The sequence below is a fragment of the Anas platyrhynchos genome, chromosome 15, assembly GCF_047663525.1.
Source record: "Anas platyrhynchos isolate ZD024472 breed Pekin duck chromosome 15, IASCAAS_PekinDuck_T2T, whole genome shotgun sequence".
Classification (NCBI taxonomy): domain Eukaryota; kingdom Metazoa; phylum Chordata; class Aves; order Anseriformes; family Anatidae; genus Anas; species Anas platyrhynchos.
In genome coordinates this window covers 11,179,337-11,201,498 of record NC_092601.1, presented here as the reverse complement: position 1 = coordinate 11,201,498, position 22,162 = coordinate 11,179,337, and the positions used below count along the sequence as shown (strand labels likewise).

Genomic DNA, 22,162 nt, shown 5'->3' with positions numbered 1-22,162 from the left:
TGTTATAAGAATACTTTCATTTCCTGGCCATATGTACCCAGTGATAGACTTTCATAAATGAGATCACATTAAAATGTACTTTATGTTTCTAGTGAAATCTCTTTTATTATTATGCACATTCTATTTAGGAAAAAAATTACAGCAGCAGACGAAAAGGAGTAAATTACTTAACTCATTTATACATGAATGAAATACTGCTCCTGCCTGAAGGCTCTGCATGGTGCGATACCCAAATGCCTGGGGAAGGGGCTGCTCCATCACGGCCGTGCTACCAGCTGGAGGAGGACTCAGTGGCAGAGGCAATAAAAGCAGCCCTGCAAGTGGCTCACATAGTGCTGGGCAGCAAAGCAGCAAATTCCCAACATCCAGACCCTCAGGGACTGAAGCCAACCTAGGTGTTCTCCTTGTGGTAAGTATTACTGAAGGTACGAGTGGTGGCTGGGAGGTGCAGAGCTGCTTCTTGGTGTGGGTGGGAGAGGCTTGTAACCCAAGAGACAGTGAAGACCCCACCAGCTGCGCCTTCCCAGTCGACCCAGGTAACACACTGCTGCAGGGCAGGTGCTTTGTGTTAAACCCCCGTAACCGTGCTCCAGAGACCAGGCAATACGTTGAAAAAATAATTAAAAAAAGCAACACATTTCTGGATCATGTTAATTGCTACTAAATAAGCCTAATAAATAAGCCTGAGACTGTGAGCATGACACTGGGAATCTGGCATGCAACCACTTTGATTGAGGGCTGCCCAGAACAACCCTAGGCTGCCAGGTGAAGGCATAAACCATGCCCAAGGACTGATTTGGCACCACAGCGACCAAGCTCAACCTTCATAAAGCAATTAACAATTTCTTGTGTGTCTTGTGTCTGTGTTTTTTTTTTTAATATCGTTGAAACTCATGAAGCTCCCACTTTTTAATCATTTATAGACTGCAAAGAAATGCAGCAGCTTGTGTTTGTGAAGCCTCAGATCACTGGATCACTGTTCGCTCTTTTTTTTTTTTTTTTTTTTTTAGAAAACAGGCTACATTTTCTTTAGTAATGGATGAAAAAAAGTCAAAAATCCTGGCACTGGAGTGAAAGCCCTATTGTCAAGGCAATCGCTGTTGCATGTGGTTTACTGTGCTTTCCTATTGGCAAACTGCTCTGCAGTGCATTCTGAGCCATTATTGTGAATTAAGCATGCTCTACTCTATATAAATATTAATTATGATCAAGAAAGATTAGGCATGGCAGATGCAAAAAATGTGATGACACTATCTCAATGAGACAGAGACGTATCCTTTCATGCCACGTCTCTGTTACCATGACGTTGTGACAGCCCTTTCCGTGATGCTTTCTGGGATTTTTGTGTGTACCCTCAAAGAGCGTTCAGATCCTAGCTGAAGTCCACAAAGACAGCAAAACACTTGAACACCTGGTAGCTTTTTTTTTTTTTTTTTTTTTAATTCAGGCCAATGACACATTTGGAGACAATTAAAACAAAAGTTGAGCTTTTTATTTTTTTAATATGCCAAGAACATTAGCAGCTGGATGAGGAATGAGCCAGGAAAAAAAAAAGCAGCATACTTAGCCCATCTATAAATAAAACCAGGCTTCAGTGCTGAGAGCAGTCTTCTTTTTTTCTTTTCTTTTTCCCCTCTGCAGAAAAATCTTTTCTTTGTACCAGGACTAAAATATTAGCACTGTGTTCCCTCCTCTGTTTAAACAGACCTCTTTCATTGCATCTAAGTGCCAAAAAAGTGGAATTCCTGAACAGCAGGTGAAAAGAAAAAACAAGATCAAAAGCAGCGCTGGCTGCCAAGAGAACCTGCAGCACTGCTTGGGGGTGCATGAAGAAGTCACGCAGACTCCTGATGGTGTCAGAGACTTTTGGAAGGTCATCAAGGATTTTTTTTTTTCAGGCATCCCACATCAAAAAGCAGTACTAGGAGACAAACTTGCAACACATCATGAGGACCATGCTAAAGAGACCCATCACCCTTATAAGAAAATCTAACTGGTTTTCCGCAGCACATCTATGGAAAGCAGCTCTTAAAAAAAAACTGTGATCAGAGTGGAGCCTGTGGGTAAGAAAATAAATTTAAGTGTTCATCCGGGTGAACATTAGGCAATGGCTAGTTTGGGTCTTAAGCCAGCTTAGGAGAACTAGGCAAGAAATCGGTCTTTCTGAGCTCATCCTCGCAGTAGTGGCAAAGGGCATTTATTTTGCTGTCCTTAAAAGCAGGGAGCTCTAACATTAGGTTGTGTTCCTGCACCCAGCTGCCTATTCCTATGTCCATTGCCAGATCCTTCATCTTTTGGCATGATGAACACTTTGGGGATGCATGGAACAAACTGCTCCAATGTGCCTCGTAGATCGTGACTTTTAGAAAACAGACTTAAGGCAGGCTCCTTGTTAATCCTTTCTGCCCCTCTGCCTATAGGAGTCATTTGAGATTGAAAAAAAGGAGAACTTGGCTTAAAAAGATTGCATGTCTCAACCCCATGGTGTCAGTGGTGCTGGGAGCTCTGTGGTGCCCAGCCCCTGCCTCCTGACGCCGCTCCTGATGGTGACATTAGTCCCGTGGCACGTGCAAGCCATCAGCTTGACCAACAAAAATTGATTTCCAAAAAGCACCTGTGAAAGTTTCCTCCATAATTACTATGGCTGGGAAATGAGGCCCGAGAAATGACTTATTGAGAAGCATAACAATATCAGCATTGGCATCACAGCTCAGTAGTGCTTTGTTCCATTTTTACTCCTAAAGAACATCAAATAGCAAAGTTCTTTTAAATAAAGACTTCCATTAGTGGGTTTAAAAATAACACAGTGCGCACATCCATTCCTAAAGACAGCTTTTTTTTTTATTATTTTAAAATTCTGCATCTGAAAACACAGTATGACAGAAAGCATTTATGTACAACTGCAGTGTTTTTGGTATAATACAGTATTTAATACATCCATTTCATTTTCTGCAAAAAAAAAAAAAATTGCTTTATTGGACAAAAAAACAAACTCCCATTGACAAAGAATACAGCTAAGGCACATTGTTTTCTGCTAAATGAAAGACAAAAGGGTGCAAAAAGGGGTAGTGCAATAATTGCTGAAAATCACATTCTACTACAAGAAAAGCATTCTGACTTTGAACTTTGATTACCGGTCAATTTAAGACATTTCAATATCTCATAAAATACTCCGTTAAATAAATAGCAAAATATCTACATCTTTCAGTGTGTTCCATTTGAATTTCCAATTTTTTTTAAACTTTGCTGTATATACATGTGTTTTTTTTTCTTATTCAATAGCTTACAAAATATTTCTGTACAGTTTTATGCATATTATGATCTATAACAAAATAGTTATTTCTTAAAACTATATTACCACCAGTCTTTGAAAATGACAGAATAGGAATAACTTATTATGGATTATGTTAGGCAATACAAAAATCCAATCAACCAAAACCAAAATAACAAAGTCAGAAAAATCATTTCATTAACTCGAATTAATACTTTTTGTTTCACAAATCTTCTTTGTTGTGTAAACCCTTCTCAGTTGCCTTTGGGTTGTATATGCATCAGAACACTGGAACAGGGTAGGATTTGGGATTCCTAAAGCACTGCAGCCTGCCGGGAATATTGGTGCTACTGAAACATGAGAGTTCTCCATGGAGAAAAAGCATTAAAGAAACCAACACATCCAAGCCTTAGCAGAAGGCCTTGGTTTCTGCTGACTTTGACGACCTTTGGACATGGCTCCAAAGGCCAGATGTTTGGAAGTGAATTTATGACTGGTGATACAGCCAGACTCCTCTGCCTTCTATGTGTTCTGTTAGATTCCCAACCATCACTCAAAATCTGGCCCCAAGTGGTGATGTTCTTCAGATTTTAAGACCAAACAATTAAAGAGAATACAGCTTCTCCCAGTTACCAGTATGACTCTGAAAGGCATGCTACTACCTCATGTCAAAATGAGTGAAATTACTCCAGAAATTGTCTTGTGCATCTGAGAGCAGTCTGTCCTGTTACAGTCTGAAGATAAATAAAAAGCTATTAAGTTTGCACTTTGTAGGTAATTAAATCCACCTTCCTTATCTACAATAAGTTGCAAAAGACAGAGCTCATAATTTCCTAAGGTTTATATGAATGTCTGAGCCTTCCTTTTGCCCAAAGGGAAGGTCATTTTCTTCCCTTAAAGACTGCGTTTGTAAGCAATTTCTATTGTATTTGTGAAGTGTAAGCTGACAGCAACACAACTGAGCTGTAATAGAAATCTCAAGGTGCCTTTTATTCCTTCCACAGCAAACAGAAAGAGTGAGCAAGACACAGACAACACCTAACTTTCTAACACGGTTTAAGGCCACATTTAGGAAGGATGAAAGTAAGGCTTCTGTAAGGGGCAACACACTGGATGCCACAATGGGAACAGACACTTCAAAGCCAGTAGGCTTTACCTAACAAAAATCTGGAACACCATCCCAATTTTGGCCAGTAGGTCTGTGCCTTCTTTTGGATATAAGCTAGAAAATAAAATTCAATGCCACGGACATCCTCCTCCAGAATATTCCCAGCAAACTGAAGGTGCTCCCCTAGCAATAGATTACTATTGTTTCAGTCGAGGGTGTTAATTACAACAGAACCAAAGACAAGCAAAGTCATTACAATATACAAATGCAGCGCAATGAACCGCGCCTAGAATTGTCACTCTGTTATCAGAGGCACCTGTACAGTATCTTGCTGTTTATTTGGCAAGGTTACATGTAATACTTCTAGGTTTTAACAAAGTAGAAAGAGAATTTGCATAGATTGTACATTCAGTTCAAGGAGATTTCTGGTACCTTTTTTTGTTGTTATCAGGTAAACTTGTTTGCAGACACAGTGAGGTAGCAGCTGTGATAGCACCCATGAGCAAAAGAAGGTAACCAAGGCAGAAGCAAAGAGAGGAGAGTGATCTATACACTGTCGTTAGTATAAAGGAGCAAAATCAACATGGTACCTGCAGTCTCACATCACGAGGGTTAATTGCTGCCAACAACACGCTCAACTGCAAAAAGCCTAATGCTGCTGTTGTCCTGGGTGACATGGGCTGCGAGACCTCATTGCCTCAATTTTAAATGCTCTCAGCCTGATTGTCCTTTTTCTTACATTGGTGGTGGTGGTGAAGGCTTTCAAAGGCCAGTTACCAATCTGAACACTTGCCCTTGAATAGCCTAGAGGAAGAAAGGCATTTCCCTACAAAATCCTTCCCACACTTGCTGCGGATCTATATGCCACATATTCTATGATTCTGTGATACTGTCTACAGCATCCTGGCTGCTCTTAACCCTCTTTCACATTTGTTTGGCTCCTCTGTGCCTGCTGCAGCAGCGCCTGCCCTCTGCGGGGACCTCTGTAGGCCAGTCCCCCTGTTCTCAGCAGCCCCCCCGGTCCCCCAGCACGGGCAGTGTCCTGTCCCTCCAACACCTGCTTGTACCCTGCCCATGGACGGCAGCCCTGGAGCTGTCTTGGCAGAAGCTGGAGGGTTTGGTCTGGGAGGACTCTGTTATGTTTTCAGTTGTCATTGACAGGCGATGTTTAAGTTTAAGGCGATGTGCTACAAATCCCTAAGACTAACTTGGAGGCCATGGATGGTTGAAAAGAAAGCACATAGAGATCATTACCTTCTCGCTACCAGACTGAAGCTAAGGACAACGGGAAATGCTGCTAACCACATTCTACCAGGTCAGTCTTGCTCTGCTGCTGAACTAACCAGACCTACTGTTACACATATTGAATATCTGTGCCTGAAGAGTCAGGAAGAGATAACCGCTGTCACTTTTACAGCCACCTTCATGTATGTTAGTACTGAGCTGGCTGAAGGCTGCTCTGAAAAGCAAACTTCTCCAATTTACAGCTTGGGGTTTTGAAGAAGCCTAAGGGATTTGGCTCACATGAATACAAAACTTCCTGCCCAATGGAAAGCAAAGAAGTCAGCCAAGGTATAATTTAGCCAACTCCCGAAGCCTTGGGATCTGGGAAAGCAACAAGGAGGGTGTGATAGCCAGCAGCAAGCTGGCAGTTCTCTGACAGCTGTGATGAGAACTACAGAAATCAACAGAAGTTGGTCCTCATTGTCTGGCCACAATTAAAATCTGGATTTGGTTTTATTTTTATCTGGGAAGTCAAAACTAAGATCTCACGGTATCAGCATTTCTCAGTCTTGCTGTACAGAAGAGTTGCCCAGTTTGTTCAAATATTGTTGCAGCATGGTTTTATGAAACTTTTGCAAAGTTTTAGCATCTTCTTCATCTATACCCTGCCCAGAGAAGCTGTGGATGCCCCATTCCTGGAAGTGTTCAAGGCCAGGTTGGATGGGGCTTTGAACAAGCTGATCTAGCGGAAGGTGTTCCTGCCCATGGCAAGGGGGCTGGAATTAGATGATCTTTCAAGTCCCTTCCAACCCAAGCCATTCTATGGTTCTGTGTCTCTCCCTTCAGTCAGGTTTAGAAAATTCCAGTTCTGATTCACTGACTTCACTGCACTGGTCACTGTAAAAGTAGCTAAGAGAGACTGAGGCTTCATTAGTATTGCAGTTAGCTCTGCAGATGGACAGAGGGTGAATACACGTTAGTTGGTCCTTCTGAAGGTGCTGCAGGATCGTTGTTAATTTGCTGTTAAACAACTGTACATGCATTGTGCATTAAAGCTGATACCTAGGAAGCTAAAGTCAATTTGTAGCACACAAATGCACATTCCTGCATCTCTAGGCTTAGTGATAATGAAGGCTTAGCAACAGAGACACAGATGGACTTCCTTGTGTAATACTTGCCATCATGGAGGGATTCTTAAAATTCTCTGCTTGCTGAGAGCACAAAAAATGAAGGCATAATTTTAATTCTAGAAATTTGAATATCAGAAAATGAAAATATAAATATGACTACTCAGTGTCCAAATGTCATCAAAGAGTTGGACACACTTAAAAATAAACTGTCATTTGAGCTATTTCTATTAGCCTCAAGGCTTAACATTACCATATAAACAGGTCTGCATATCACTAAGACTGACTTTGGATGTAATTTATTAAATCACATATGTAGATGTTCTACATCTTGCCACATTTCCTTTCTGTGTAATACTGATTGATCACAGAAGTGTTACATGGCTATCGCACAGAATGGGCACAGAATTTAAATGAGCAAAAGCATTATACACAGAGGACAAATGCGTGCATATGGAAGTACACCCCTTTGCCACAGAAAGGGATTCTGATCAAAGCTGGCTTTCAGTTGGAGTCCTATTCAGCAAGGACTAGCCAGTGTGATTGGAAAATAACACTAGCACATTCAAATGAAGATGCATAACTTGCTTGTTTTGTACGAACTGTGGTCCCTGCCCTGAATTCTCCTTTTCACCAAATGTAAGATCTGTGAAGTTATTCTCTTCTAACAATATATAATATTCATCACAGGCTCCAAGTGCCTGCCATTTCAGAACCAGAAAAGCCACTTAGCAGAGCGTCGTTCTTAGCAGCACTGCCACAGCCACAGCTTGGAGCAAGCTCTGATTCCTGATGGAAAGCCTGGCTTTCCGTGGGTTTTACTGCACAATTACAGCACTTTGCAACTCAGACACAGTGTCCCTATAGGACATATGTGTCTGTGGCTGCACACTAACAGCTATAGCAGAATTTGTCATTTACGGCCAAAACCTGACACTCAGCTCAGAAGATGTTCCAAACATGGCAGCTCATCCTCTGATGATTTCAAACACATGTAGTAGTTATTCACAGGATACTGTCACCCCTTTTATTTATGTTGGACTTGACCCTGAAGTCCTCACTCAGAATCAGCGCTCCATGGAAATTTTGCCTGAGAAAGGGCTGTAGGACCAGCCTCTGCAGTTCTACAGCTAGTGCTGTGAGTACCAGCTTGCTACAAAACTTCTTTGTGTAGATGCTTTTTGTCTTTCAGAAAACAAAGTAATATTAAAAAAAAAATTATACATTTTAAACCTAACATATAGTGTAAATAGATGCATCAGCAACCATTTGATTTCTTTTCCTTTTCTGAACTAAAACAAAATAATTTGTGCCTTACATTTAAGTCGTGTAAGTGGCAGATTTTCTTCTAGCCACAAAAGACTGGATTGCTGTCACCTTCTGCTTCATCTAGTTAATAACGAGAATTTACCAACAAAGCACTTAAAACATTCCTGTTAAAGAATAAAAGGGTATCAAATTTAAAAATCAAGTTATCTGCATGTGTTGTGTGGGCGCACCCTTATACATATGCCTATGTGCAAGACAGACTGAAGATTTTGCGACTACCCCAGCAGTCTCATTGAGAACAATCATTGACTAGGATTGTTAAAGAAATTGTATTGTGTGCCCTAAATATGATGTTCTCCATTTGATCCGCAGGGCTTTAATGGTGCACTTGCCATTGCATCAATGTGACTAAAGCCCTGGATTTCATAATGAGGACTGGAACTCCCCAGAAAATCTGCACTTCATGAAGGAATGTTAGATTCACAATCAGCACTGTTAAAAAAACAAAACAAACAGAACGACAAAAAAAAACCCTACTGAGTAAGTAATGACACTGTATTTCTATTACATAAACCTGTTGGCAACCCTGGTTTTAAACACACTGGCCTCCAGAGCCAGTTGAAAAGCAGGAACATTATTTTGACTGAAATATTTCAACCAGCTCTCATTGCTACAAGCTTTCCTAAAACTACAGCTCTCATGACTGTCAAGATCAAGAAGGAAAAAAGAAAGGGAAGTGTGAGGGGAGGAAGGCCTTTTCTTAATAAAGGCAGCTTCAGTTAGTAAGATAACATAATCTTCAAGCTGCAAAAGCAGCACCTACTAATTAGTCATTGACTAAAACATAAATAATAAATACCTAAATTGTTCCTTCTATGCATCCATTTTCATGCCAGATAAACATTTCAATGCTCTGCCTTAATGCCAGCACAGCTGACACTGCAATTTCAAGTCCAAAGCAAACTGCAAGTAGCTTTAAACCAATACTACGGAGAGAGACAGAACAAGCCGCTGGGATCTCTGTGTCACGGTCATCTTGCAAGTGTTGTTTAAAAGGGAATTCAACCTTTCTGTGTGATGCGATTACGGAATGATTTAAGCGTCTATTTCCCTCCTGATGTGGAAGCTTAACTCTCATCAGTGGGAATGAAAGACATGCCCACAGAAGGGTAAACAGATACCTGGCTTTATTAAATCAACAGGATTTTTTTTCCTAGTGAACCCAATAGCTTCTAATAACCTTTCTGGGTCAAGAGATTACCACAGCAACAGAAACAAAGTGCATGTTTTATGCAAATGCAAAACGCATCAGTTGGAGATGAATTTGCACATAAAACCTATGTTTAAAAAAAGTTTTTGGAATGTAAATACATTTTTTTCCTACTGTAGAAAATGCAGCTTAAAATGATGCAACACAAGCCTATTTCAAACAGGGTGCAGCCTGCTAGGAACTCTGAAAACAGACAAGAGTAGAGTTTGTTGAGAGAATAAAGCAAAAGCACTGAGAAACATGGTGTTGCTCTTTCGTGTCCAGCTTTGGTCAGGAACCCTGATGTCCTTCCTGCACAGCCTTCAAGGTTTCCTGACAAGCCTAAAAATACTCTTCTTCATGAAGAGCTGGCAGAGCTGAGATCAAGGCAGGAAATTAGTGTTAAAACTTATTAGCCACTACTCAATTATAGGGAAGAAATGTGTTGCTGCAGATTCAGGTCCCAGTCTTGTTCCCACTGATAAAAATAATTGCCATCTCTAAACTACAAAGGCCAAATGCCACCATTTTACTGGTTCTGAGCAACTCTGCTGCCTGAGAAAAAACAGCTCGGCTCATCAGCAAACGCGTGAGCAGACACAGCCCAACCTACCCAAATTTACACACACACTTGCAGTGCAGGAAGTCTGCAATATGCATAGGTGCTGGTGGGCTTAGAAAGACCCTGTGGATTTCAAAGGGCTGAAATCCAAAATGCTCCTTGGGCTTTTAAAATAATACTGCTACTACCCAGACCCTGAACCTGACCGCATGAGAAATGAAAGACTAACATTGCAAAACACCAGTTCCATTTAGAGTTCAGCATAAAATTAGTCTGAAAAATCTCTGACTGTAATCTGAATGTCTCTGCTTCAGCTTGCATTCCCTAACTAGGATGACAACAGACATTAGCTGAGTCCAGAATTGCTTTGTGTTATATATAACAAAAAATAATGAGGGTGTACCTTAATTATTTCATGTTCTGTAAAGTAATGCGGCCATATGGGATATAGCCTGCAGTAACCAACCTCCCCAGGAAGCATAAATAGAAGGGAATTTTGCTGTGATTTATTCATGGTAGCAAAATAATTAAAGCCTATGAAACAGCAGAGGTACAGACAAATTTATTTTAAAAAAACAACACTTTCAGCAGCTGCTCCTTCACTGCCCTCTCCATGGCTGCTACTGCTTCAAGGCCCGTACGGCCGGGGCCGGCGGGACAGCAGAGGCGAACCAAGCCGTTCCTGATAGAGCTGATGGAGAGAGCAGTGCCAAAGGCCTTGTCGGAATTATTATTATTTTTTTAAGAACTATATTGCAATATGTAACAAAAAAAAGTATAATGTTCCCTTAGTTGAAACCTGGTGTGAGATTGACGTACGAAGCAAGGTTAAATTCCCTTTTAAAACCCTATGCCGCAGGAGGGCGTACCGGCTGCTACCTCAAGCGCCCGTCGGGTTTGACGGGGCCCAGCTCTGATTTGGGGTCCGGACTCAGGGAGCTCCACGCCGTCTGGGTGCAGGCCTGCATGACGGGGCAGGCGGTGGGGCCAGTGCTACAGATGTCCACGGCCGACCAGACGCTGCCCACCAGCGAGTCCACCCAGGCCTCCAGCCGGGCGCCCACCAGCGCCGCGTTCCTTTTGGCCTGGTCCACGCGGGCAGCGCTGATGGGGATGTTTAAGACGGGGTTCAAGCCCTGGAAGCTCTGCTCCATGTACGCATTCTTTGGAGGCCCACTGTGATACTTCAAGGCTTCCTCTGGAAAAAGCAGAAATAAGCCCAAAAATCAGTGTGTTAAAGAAAATCTTTAGGATTTAAGGGTTCAGCACAACAGAAAGGCAGGCCCGGCCCCGTGGGCTTCCCAGCAGGGCACTCGCTACAAGCTCCTGTCCATACCTGGAGCTTGAGCAATGCACAGCTCCCTGTAAGAAACTCATTTTTCACTCAGGAAAAGCTAGTTTTGCTTCTTTCACCACAGAGGAAGCCCGGGAGCTATGCCCTGCTCAGCTGAAGTTACCTCTGCAGATGCCCATGGATGACCACACTGAAATGAAATGAGGGACTGGTTCAAAGAGACCTGGAAGGAGAAGGTTGCCAACCGCAGACAGACCTTCAAGTACTATCAATGATTTGTCTGGAAGAAAGAGCTGAGATCTTGGCCTGTTTTTTCTCGACTGATTCCTCTTCCTCTGCTGTAGAAGTCACAACATTTATGAGCTCTATCTGCCTCCAAAACCCGTGTGGTACCACTCCTGGCACTGGAAGGACAACAACACCGCCTCGGCAGACCAGACGTGGCTGATGAAACCTGTGTAACTCCAGCATCATTCCTGGAAGTGCTCCAATCTCAGTGGGAAAGTGCTCTCTAATGACAATCGTATTTCCAGCTATTGCACTGAATAATGGATCGAGACCATTTCCTAATGACACGGTTCTTTGCATTGTAGTTGCTTTTCTTACAGTAACTCTTCTACCTCAGCAAAATGCAGCACATTGTCATCCCAAATCTGTAACATTGCAGCAGAACTCACTGACAGACTGTGATAACACCTTCAGAGAACTGGATGCTGCGGGTCTGACCACCCTCATCTAAGGCACGCTGACTTCTCAAGGTCTGAGAGTAGGTTACGGTGCTACTCATAAAACCAGAATGTGACCCTCTAAAAATATTCACTCAGTGCCTCTAGGGAGTAAATTTTCAACCATTTCTTTCTGTTCTCAGCTGAGCTCTTTACCATCTTTGCTCCCGGCAGCACAGAGGATATGTTTAGCTCTGCCAACACACACGCTGTCTAAAACACAAAAAGGGCCCATTCAGGGCGCTCCAGGCTAGGAAAGCCACTGGGTTCAGATATCGTTTAGAGGCCAGGAATTACATATTCATGTCTACAATTCCTTCCACATGTCCTTGCTGCTTGCACTGCAGCCTGACACTGAGCCCTTTCTTCCACGCAGAGGACAGTATCCCAGGCACTGGCAATAAATCAGTACATTTATTTAGAGGGAAAAGGGACATTTAATTGGAGCTTTGCTGTTACATTTGCAAAGTTTTTAATGTTAAATACTGCACCAGTCCGTTACTTCAAATCCCCAATTAAATTAGTTCGGCAGATTCCCATCACCATTACACACTGCTTAACTGTTCCTGCATTCATCAAACCCACCTTTTTTAGTTTTGTTTTAAATGTTTTTTGTTTTTGTTTTTTTTTTTTAATTATTTATCCAGAATAACTGCTAGTCAAAAGGAGTTTGTTCCATGTACATGTGTCAGAAGTGTGCTCTGCCAGAGCATTGCAGTTTAAGAAACAGAGCAAGTACACATGATTAAATTTCCTCCTTTGGAAGTAATTAAATATGGAAGACTGTTTGTCAACAAATTAATTAAATAGGAACATTATAAGTAAAAATCCCCAAACAAATAAGAGTTGGCGTTACTAGCAGGATCATCTGATTGAAATCAGCAATTCAGAGAGCTTGTTGAATTAAAGGCTGTTGTGCATGTGTTTTCTGCCTGGAACAAGAGAGATGTTTTTCCAGACAAATACTGGGATGAAACGGAACTTGCTCGGCTTCAGGACTTTGTGGATTATCAGGACTGAAACCTACAGAAGCTGTAGGACTCAGTGCTGGCAATGCAGCAGATGATCTTTTCTCTATGGCCCCTGCTGCATAAGATCAGGGGGCTGCTCTTGCAGAACTAAGGGTGATAACCTCAGCATCTTCAACACACGTGAATGTCTCCGTGTCTCTGTTGCTGTATCTGTCAGACATGCCAGACTTCTCCCCCAGCACACTGCTGCTTTGCGCTGCCCCACCAAGTGACCACTGTGCTCTGCTCCAGAACCAGCCGTGCTGCAAGGACGTGCCCGCAGAGACAACGGCAAAAGTGCATCATGGAAATGAAGGGAAAGGTTTTTGAAAAACAACAAACAAATATTATCAGCAGATAAGAGAAGGAAATACAGCTGGGGATAGTATTAGAAAGGACAAACCACAGTGCTTTTCAGTGTGTTACGGGCCATCACTGCACACAGAGACCATGTCCTTCCCTGATGTGAAAGAAATTACAAAACCCTGACTCAATACTGGAAGGGGACTGCCTGTCCCCACAGCAGAGCGAATACCCAAAGTTAGGTGTCTGCACGTCCTACAGAGGAGCTGCTTAACGGCAGTCAGAGCACAGAGCTATGCATCAACAGGAAATTCTGAGGATTCAACTCAGAACCCTCTAAGTCTCTGTTGAAGAATTTGCAGGAGAAAGTAATAAATTCTCATCCTTGTTTACTGCCCATGCTGCTCATCCAAGCTATGGGAGATGCGGGCGATTCCTCTTTGTATTAAAGATTAAAAAAAAAAAAAAAAGAGAGAGAATCATGACTATAACCTGCTGGGCTGGGACAGGGGAGATGCCCTGAAATACTGCACAAAGGGAGGCTGGAGCTACCGGGCATGTTTTTAAAGCACTGAAGCGTCAGTCCTTGCTCATGAAAAAAGACTAACAGCTGTAAGGCTTACCACTATGAGATGTTTCTTTATGCACTGAAAACTCTACAGTTACAGCAACGAAATCAAAATTAACTGGATTGCAGACATTAAGCCAGATTTTTTTTTTTTTGATAACAAAGACATCCATATAGTCCTTTGAGGTAGAGGACATACCAGTGAAAAACATACTCTACAGACTTTAAATTACAGTTTTAAAAAATAAGGTAATTTTGTCCCCCATTTTTGTTTGCACTTCACTCTGGGAGGGCATTTCATTTCTCAACCAACTTTACTTAGTATAACTTCTTTGGACTGAACACACAGCCTGTAGTCAGCTGCACAGGCTGAGATTTCAGCATTTTTGTGTGGGTTTGTTCTTCATTTTGCAGAAAAAGCAAATGAGTTTAGACAGAGAGTGGGCCAAGGAATGAAAAATGTGATTACCTTAGTACACATTAAGGTGCTAGACCTGTTTTTTTTTAAAGCAACACAGAACATACAGTTTTATTTCTTTACTTGAATCGTGTTGAAACCCTCTGGCAAAGAGGTAATTTTTTTATTGACATTTGGTTTGTTTTCTCTTGCAGCAAACAAGACAGTGCTGCATTTGCTCATTGTGAAGCTAATCGACTCCTTGTCAACTGGATCTGAACTAAATTTCGAAGCAAATCCTTGTCTTCAGGGTTTTTCTTGAAATGACGATTCCAGGGCATGTCTACTGTCTGCAGCCACGTGCCTGCCTGCTGCTATTACTACATTTATCAAGAACATGTCATGTTACAGCTGGTTAATTTAAAGAAATCACAGCAGTTCTGACACAAGTTGCCACCCACTTTATAATCTGTATAGATGCAATTAGAATTGATTAAGCCACTGCAAATAACCAACGGCAAAACAAAGGTTTCCCAGTATATACTTAATTAAGATGATCCATAAATATGGATTAGGTTAAAAGGCTTTTGAGATGTGTGTGCATCACAGGATGTCTGCTAATGCCGTCAAGCCTTTGAAAGAGGAAGCTGTAGCTGGAGGGCACTGGACCAGGAGCTGGGGTTTGGGGCTCCTTGCCCTGTGGTGGGGCAGCAGGGAGCAGAAGCCCCACATCAGGGGCACGTGAACATGGTAGGAACCAAACATGAAAGGTCTCTCTGAAGGAGAAAGAAACGGATGCTCTCTGTCCCTGCCCTCTTTACTTGAAGGAAGAAGTTTTTATTCATTTAATTATTTATTTTCAATCCAGCATTTGGTATTGGCTTGAGGTTTGGGGCTTTATCTGCCCCAGAAGTGAATCTGCCCACTGGCTCACAGTAACCTATTTGGGTTTAATGAAACAGGTACTATACAGTAAATGCGTGACAACTCATTAGCATCACTCCAGCTGGGAGATCACCGTGGAAACTTTGCCATGAATATAAACTCAAATGTGAAAATGAAATTGCTTTGGCTTTTTCCCTGCACCTCTCCGTGCTCCTAGGAGCTGTGTGTGATCACACCCGGCAAGAGCGCTTTGCACAGGCTTTGCACAGCACCAATGAGTGGGAAAGGGGGATGATAGAGATGCAGATCCAGCCTCTACTGAATTTGCTGTGCTTTCATGGGAACTGAAAAATACTTGGTAGCTCGGGTGAGTCTGAGAACTGCTGGCTAAACAGCCTGGATTATGCCTGTTGTTTGATTCTGCCTCTCCAGTCCCTGTGCAGGGGACCTGGACATTGAGCCTCTGAACTGCTCTTCAACTCATGCTGCTGAAAGCAGTGAGAAAGCCCCGTTCCAGTGTATAGTCACTGCTACTGATCTTCTAGTCATCTTCTCCCTGTTCTGTCTCCTCCACGTTACACTCCCTTTCTGTCTTGGCACGATGCAGTCCTGGGGCACCCTGATGGTCCTTGGCAGCTCCCCCATGTCCTTACAGTGAGCACGGGGTTCTTGGCTTTAACACACTCAGCCATACAGTGAGAAACCCCGAAATCGCCAGTTAGAAGAAGAAAAGAGAATCTGGCTGTGAGGGACGTAGGGGGAAGGAGACAGTGGTGGACCAAATGGAGCTGAACCTGATTTCTCCAAATGAGTTACCTGGCAAATTCACATAGTTCATGTGCTCCACCCCCTCTTTTTTCCCTTCTTTCTCCATTATCCCCAACCAAGCAAACACTTGAAGGCACTCTTGAGCCAGAAGGATATGCTGAAAGGCAAAACTGATTCCTGACAGAACTCAGAGAAACAGGCCCAGGTTTGGATGCCTGGTAGAGAAAGAGGAGCAAGAAAGAATAAATAATATTGGACTCCAAACCTCCCACTGAAATAGCTTTGGGAGACTCGCTTACTGTGGAGACATCCCAAACCTCCAAGTGTGCTCAAAAACACCATATAAGAACTGATCTCTCTTTTATAGATATAGCTTTTGTAAAGGGCAACGAGTCCCTGTTTTTAAACAATTCACATTCTGTCAGTTATGCACATCTGGACATAATATCACAGAAAAAAAAATGTCCCTGATTTCCCTCCTTGGTTTTACTTGCATGCACAGACTCTAGGCCAAAATTAATAAATAAATGGGAATAGAAAATGAGTAAACTAGCTGCATATGCTGTTTTTATTAACTGTTAAATGAAGTGTCTTTGCTGGTAGCTGTCCCAGAATTAATTTTTTTTTTTCGAACTGTAATCATGAAATTTAAGAGTCATGATACAGGAATGAACACGTTTCAGTTTACTTAACAGAGGAGAAAGTTGCTCCCTTCATGATGCTGAGAAATTACGAGCAACTTTACCTTGTGCTCTGTGCTGAAATCGTGTAGATATGCAGTGGTTTAGCAAATACAGTGATAGTTGTCATGCTCTTGCTCTCCAGATGCAAGAGTTTAGTGGCAGCTGTCAGATCTGTGCAAACATTTTTTAGAATGACACATTATGCACAAAACACAGACAGATTTTTATGTATGTAACTACGTGGACTCCAGTTTCTATGTCTGGTGTATATGAGGCAGACTGGGCCTAATCATGGTGAAACAAATAAAGCAAAGTAGTATGAAAAAAGCTGCCGGAGTAACAAGTTACCTATAAGGGAGACCTTTCTAACAAGAGCTATACAGCTTTTTTTAATTATTATTATTATTTGGGGGTGAAAGAAGATGTTGGGGAGAACAACATGCTAAACCAAGCCCTACTAAAGCATACTCCTCTCTTCTGCTGACAGCTCCCAGCTAAGTCTGATGTGTGTTTTATTTTCAGTGTTAGGACAAGACAATAATACTATTCCTTCATTTTAGGAGATTTCGTCAGCTTTCACATTGTCTACAACAGTAACAGAAATTATTCTTTTAGAAGTTCTAATTCTTCTGTCATACTCTCACAATGCCTTTATTTGGCAGAGAAAAATCTATTTAAGTAATAAAGTGGTGACAAACTGACAAAAGCTGGAAATCAAAGCTAAATGACAATTGCCAGCACAGAGCACAATGGTGTCACTCAGACAGAAAGCCTTAAAACAAACAAACAAAACACCCAAAAATTTGCATTGTAAATATAATTCTAACAGGAGGGGAGTGTCACTATCTGCCCTGTAATTCATTTTCTCCTTTACCTCCATACCTCAGATACATGGAGATTACGCATCCCAACACCAGTAGCAAATCACTGCTGAGGGTTTTTCCCTAGATAATATTGTTCCCAAGCTCTGTATTTCATTCCTACAGCAGATTCTCATTGCCATGTGAATGAATAGGGCTCTTTAACAACAAATATGAGCCAGATCTTCTCCTGGTCAACCGATGTGCCAACTTTTTCTTTGTTATATGTGGCAATATGGAGTGGCTCCATAGTATCGGCGGAATTATCTGAGACTCAAGAGTTTGGACCAAAGACACTTTTCACTTTACACCATTAAGTGTGGACTCCCAGTTGAAGTCTGAGACACACTCAACTTTCCACTGCATTCTCCCATTGTATCAGAAAGCAGCAAGGTTGCTGGCTGTGTGCCACATATTCAATTCAATTTATGCCTTAACTGTTAAATTAACAAGGAACATGGAATTCATTATTTACGGGAGACAAGTCAGTAACAGCTGTGCTTAGAAGTAGGTTGCCTCAAACTTAAAAAACTTATTTCTCCTACACATGGTGTTCCTTCAAAATGTATCACTGTCTATTACCTAATAACAGCAGCAGGTTGTCCGTGGTTTAGTTTCTGCTTAAGAAATGATGCCACCAAATGTTAGAAGAAGAAATCAGTAAGTTAGCTGTTCTGGTGAGAAATGTGTAGAATCAGACTCCTGTTGAGCAAGATAAGGGCTGCATTAGCTCTCAGCAGTTGTCTGGTGGTGTTTGCATTACAGAAGCAGCACGTTATGCTGGAAGGTAAATGCCTGACTCAGTTTATTTGCTGCCTTGTCAGGAAGAAGACCTTCTGAAAACTTAATAGGATCATTCATGTATCTAGCAACTTTAAGATGTCTAAAGGTATGAATATTAATATTAGACAGATGGAAGCACTTGAGCATGTTAAGCAGAAGGGTAAAGATATTCCTAGCAACAAACTTGTTTTGATCTTAGTGAATAAGAAAACAGGTGTGGCTACAAAATGTTCTCTCTTCTCACAGCCCAAGGTGCTTGGTACTGGCTGAAGAGCCAGGCAATCAAATGACGCAGGGGCTGGCGGTCTGCATATGCTGGCAGCCCAAGGATGGCTCAGTGCTGCTGCTGCAGGGAAGAAAACATTTTCTTTCAAAAAAATGAAGCCTGGGTCTGATACTGCACCTACCAGGACTGCTGCATTTATAGGTATTTCTGTAACACAAGTGTTTGGCATGTACACAGCAGTTTTTGGCAGGTATCAGGCAAAATGGACTTTGCAAAATGGAGTGCCTGGACTTGACAACCTGTCAGGTAGCTCCGGCCGAGGGTAATTTTGACTAATCCAGGATTTCGTATATTAAAGTTGTTTATCATTAAACACACAGACTTTGTCAAGATAGCAGTTGAAACATCTTTAACTCTTTATGAGCAAATGCAAATGCAAATCTTCAGAGAAAGGTCCATTTTTCTTCCTATTTCTAAGTGATGGCTTTTATGATTACTGAGAGTCTGAACTTCTCTGCATTTTGAACTGTGCGTATTTTACAGATATAAATAGCTTTTTGTTCAAAGTGGCTGTGCTTTACAGACTGGATACAGACACTTTCGCCTGTCTTGGTGCAATAAATTCTTCTGATTTACTATTTATAATATTCCCTTATTTTCCCTGTTTCCAATGCAGTGCTACTTCATTTTTACCAACAGCATTTACAGTGAATACAGACACAATAACTGTATTATTCCTCTACCAAATAATAAAACTTACCTTGTTTGATAGGCTGCCGATTTGAGAAGGTGAGAGGAGTGACGAGGAATTTGGTTTCAGCTACCTGTACCCAGTGGTGCAGAATTTTTATTGTCCAGACACCAGGTCGCAGGGGCAGATTCAAAGGTGGTTTGTAGTGAGTATATTCAGCACTGGATTCAATAAGAATATCATACGTTGCTGCTATTACATTGACTGGATCCACCCAAATGACAGTAACGGTGACGTTGGGGCCTTTCCCCCATTTCTGCATGCCAACTGGCTCATCTGTTGGCCCAAGGAGTCCTCCAAAGTTGCGGAAAAGCCTCTCCTTGGCGTCCCACTCAGTGCCGATCTGAAATCAGAGACCACATTGCTGCTGACATCATCTCTGCAAGCATCTGAGACCCTTGTGTCACACGAGGGCTCTCCGGATACACAAATCATATTTCTCAAATGACATTCACAAGGGATACAAATGTGAGGTAAACTTGAAATTGAGGCTTTTTGTTTTTTTTGTCCATTTGCCGACTTCTGATTGATACAGATGTTTTTCCATGGTAAGAGTGGCGTCACCAGTTACAGCAGCTCTCCTCACATGGAAGCAGTCCATGAAGAACCAAGCCTAGTGACTGGACACAGACTGTGCATAGCAATGCACATGACCCTCATCTGCTGGGTCAGCAACACGTATAATACACGTTAGAGGCAGCTACCCAGCTACTGCTAAGAGCAAGGAAGAGCATTTGCTGCCTTAGGACGAGTCACATCGGGTCCTTTGCTACAACATATACATGAGATGCTGCTTCCTTGCACCCCCTTCCTCCCTGATGCGGGAGGTTATTTCTGGTAAAACTCTTTCCTTACTGTCATAACAGTGATGTTGTTTTTTATTTATTCTCTAACTAACAGTAAAGCAGCTGATTCACAATCTAGTGTAAATATTTAATAGACCTTTCCTTTTCCTAGCAGCTTTCATATTTCAATGTTCTTTATATGAATTTTAATGGTTCACCCATAACCCATGTGATGATACAAATTTACAAGCTGTTGCCATTAAACACTTGTACACTACTGCAAAAACACATCTGTAAACAGATAGCACAAAAACATAGTAAATGGGCCTTCTTAGGCCAACTGAAAGATTTTTATTTTTTTTTTTTACTATTTTAGCACTGTATCTAGCATGTGCTTATGAGGTTGAATGTTAACAGACCAGTTCCATAAATTCTTCAAAAGAAAACAGAGAGGACCACAGGACTGAAGGTTGCCTATTGCTTTGGGACAAAGTACCCATCATCTTCCTTGTCCCATGAGGTCCCAATCCTGTGACCTCAAATCAAAAGTAATCAGTATCAAAAAAGATCTGAGTGACCCCATTTAAAGGAAAGAGCAGAACCCCTTGCCTCCTTTTGGAAAGCAGACATCCGATGTCGTTCCTTGGAGAATCATACCGATGTCTTCAGCAGCCTGGTACCAAAATTTCTCATAGCCCTTTGGGTGTTCTTTGGCCTTAATTTCCAATCAGCACAGATGACCTATGAGTTGACTAATTCCCTACACAGAAACCACTGGAGTCTCTTAAGTGATCTCTGGAGTACTGGGCACAGAAAGACAGGATCCTCTCTTTCAGCATATGAGGATATTAAAGATGTCCCCAGTGCTGCACTGCCCTTGTCCCTAATCTTCACCTCCCGTGGGGCATGGGGAGACCCTGGACTCTGCTTTCCTTGAAGCATGACAAACAATTGTGGCTGATTTGCTTTAAAGGTCTTTCTGCTAGATTTCACCTTAATTGTTGAGAATAACTGGTCCCAACATAATGCCCAAATCCCCCAGACCTGGAAAACATAACACTTACCTGATGTCAGCTACCACTGATCTCTACACGGGAAGCTGTCCAGTTCCCAGTCCCTTTTAGACCAATCACTGTGGTTGGCAGACAAATTACAGGAGGACTACTAGCAGAAAGCCACAAGGCCAGCGGAATAAAAACCTAACATCCCAAATCCATCTGTCATCATATGAATTGCTCCTATAGGACTATGACACTGCAGAGTAAGAGACAAAATGAGCCTTCTGCTACTCTGCAATCAGCACGGCAGAATGGCTGGTATTTCAGAGGTGTTTCACCTAGCACGCCAGCTAATCCAACTAGACAGCATAGCCCAGTTATCAGACCCAAGCATTGACTGCCGTGAGGAGCTGTCAGTGCAAACTCTTCTGACAAGACTGACTGAGCTTATGGAAATAAGCTCAGAAAGGAAATTTCCTGACCAGATCTTATTACCTACTCCACTGACCCTCACTGAGTGTGGCTGTATCACACCTACTGGAGCTCAGGAGACCTGGAGATGATAAAGCCACAACACGTGCAACAAATGCACACCCTCTTGGGGAAAACAAAACCCTGTAAGGAACAGCTCTTTGTGCCGCACCCAGTATTTATTACTGAAATATACCCTGTATTTCTTACCTTTCAGAAAGATGACTTCATCCTCCAGAATTAAACATGCTAAAGGCCTCCTTACCAATCCCAGTAATGTTCAAAGCAATAAATGGCATCAGGCCTAGCTAAGCAGAAGATTGTGTCTCATCTATGAATACTGCAGCCCCTCTAAAGCAAGGCTGATAACAAACCTCAAGAGAAAGGGAATAATGTTATGCAACTCCTGCTATCTCGAGATTTTCTAGAGACATTGAAGAAATTCAAGCTAGAACAACTTTTAGGAAGTACTGCCAGCCTTCGTCTTTGAGAATGATTTTCCACCAGCAGAGAGACGCCTGCCTTCTGTGAGAAGAAACTCCACGCAGATCTATCCTCACCAGCATCAAACAGCAGTGTTAGTCCCAAGAAGGGAGCTGGGGCAGGGAGTCCACATCCTCAGTGGCTGCTACTGATTTCAAACAGGTCTGTTCAGCTGCAACCCCAAAAGAAAAAGTTGAAGGATGTGGCAGGAGCACCCCTGCCATCTCACGGAGGGCCACAGGACACTAGAGGAAGGAAAGGCAGGGAGCTTCACCATCTATTTACAGGGCCTGCTGTTTATTACCAGTTATTTGCTCATGCTGCGCAGCTTGCAGGACAAGCTGGTTTTAGAAGCACAGTAT

At 42.2% G+C, this 22,162-nt stretch overlaps 1 protein-coding gene and 1 long non-coding RNA gene across 3 annotated transcripts in view; one reads left to right on the top strand and one right to left on the bottom strand.

Annotated features, from left to right (window-relative positions):
* The window catches only part of LOC101804509 (uncharacterized), a 163,608-nt gene extending 144,658 nt beyond the window's left edge, over window positions 1-18,950 (top strand). The window contains exons 9-11 of the long non-coding RNA XR_011803674.1: window positions 129-409; window positions 1,899-8,539; window positions 14,323-18,950. This is a non-coding gene — a long non-coding RNA (uncharacterized lncRNA). The remainder of the gene's footprint in view (window positions 1-128; window positions 410-1,898; window positions 8,540-14,322) is intronic.
* XYLT1 (xylosyltransferase 1) overlaps window positions 2,820-22,162 on the bottom strand; it is a 188,912-nt gene continuing 169,569 nt past the window's right edge. Inside the window, exons 10-11 of one of the 2 annotated variants that reach the window (XM_027469332.3) lie at window positions 19,073-19,406; window positions 2,820-11,008 (exon numbers count right to left, since the gene is read on the bottom strand). In XM_027469332.3, coding sequence (XP_027325133.1) covers window positions 10,686-11,008; window positions 19,073-19,406 — 657 coding nt within the window. In that variant the 3' untranslated portion in view covers window positions 2,820-10,685. Of the gene's footprint in view, window positions 11,009-18,160; window positions 18,433-19,072; window positions 19,407-22,162 lie in introns of those variants that run through there. The other variant, XM_027469334.3, reaches the window with a different exon arrangement.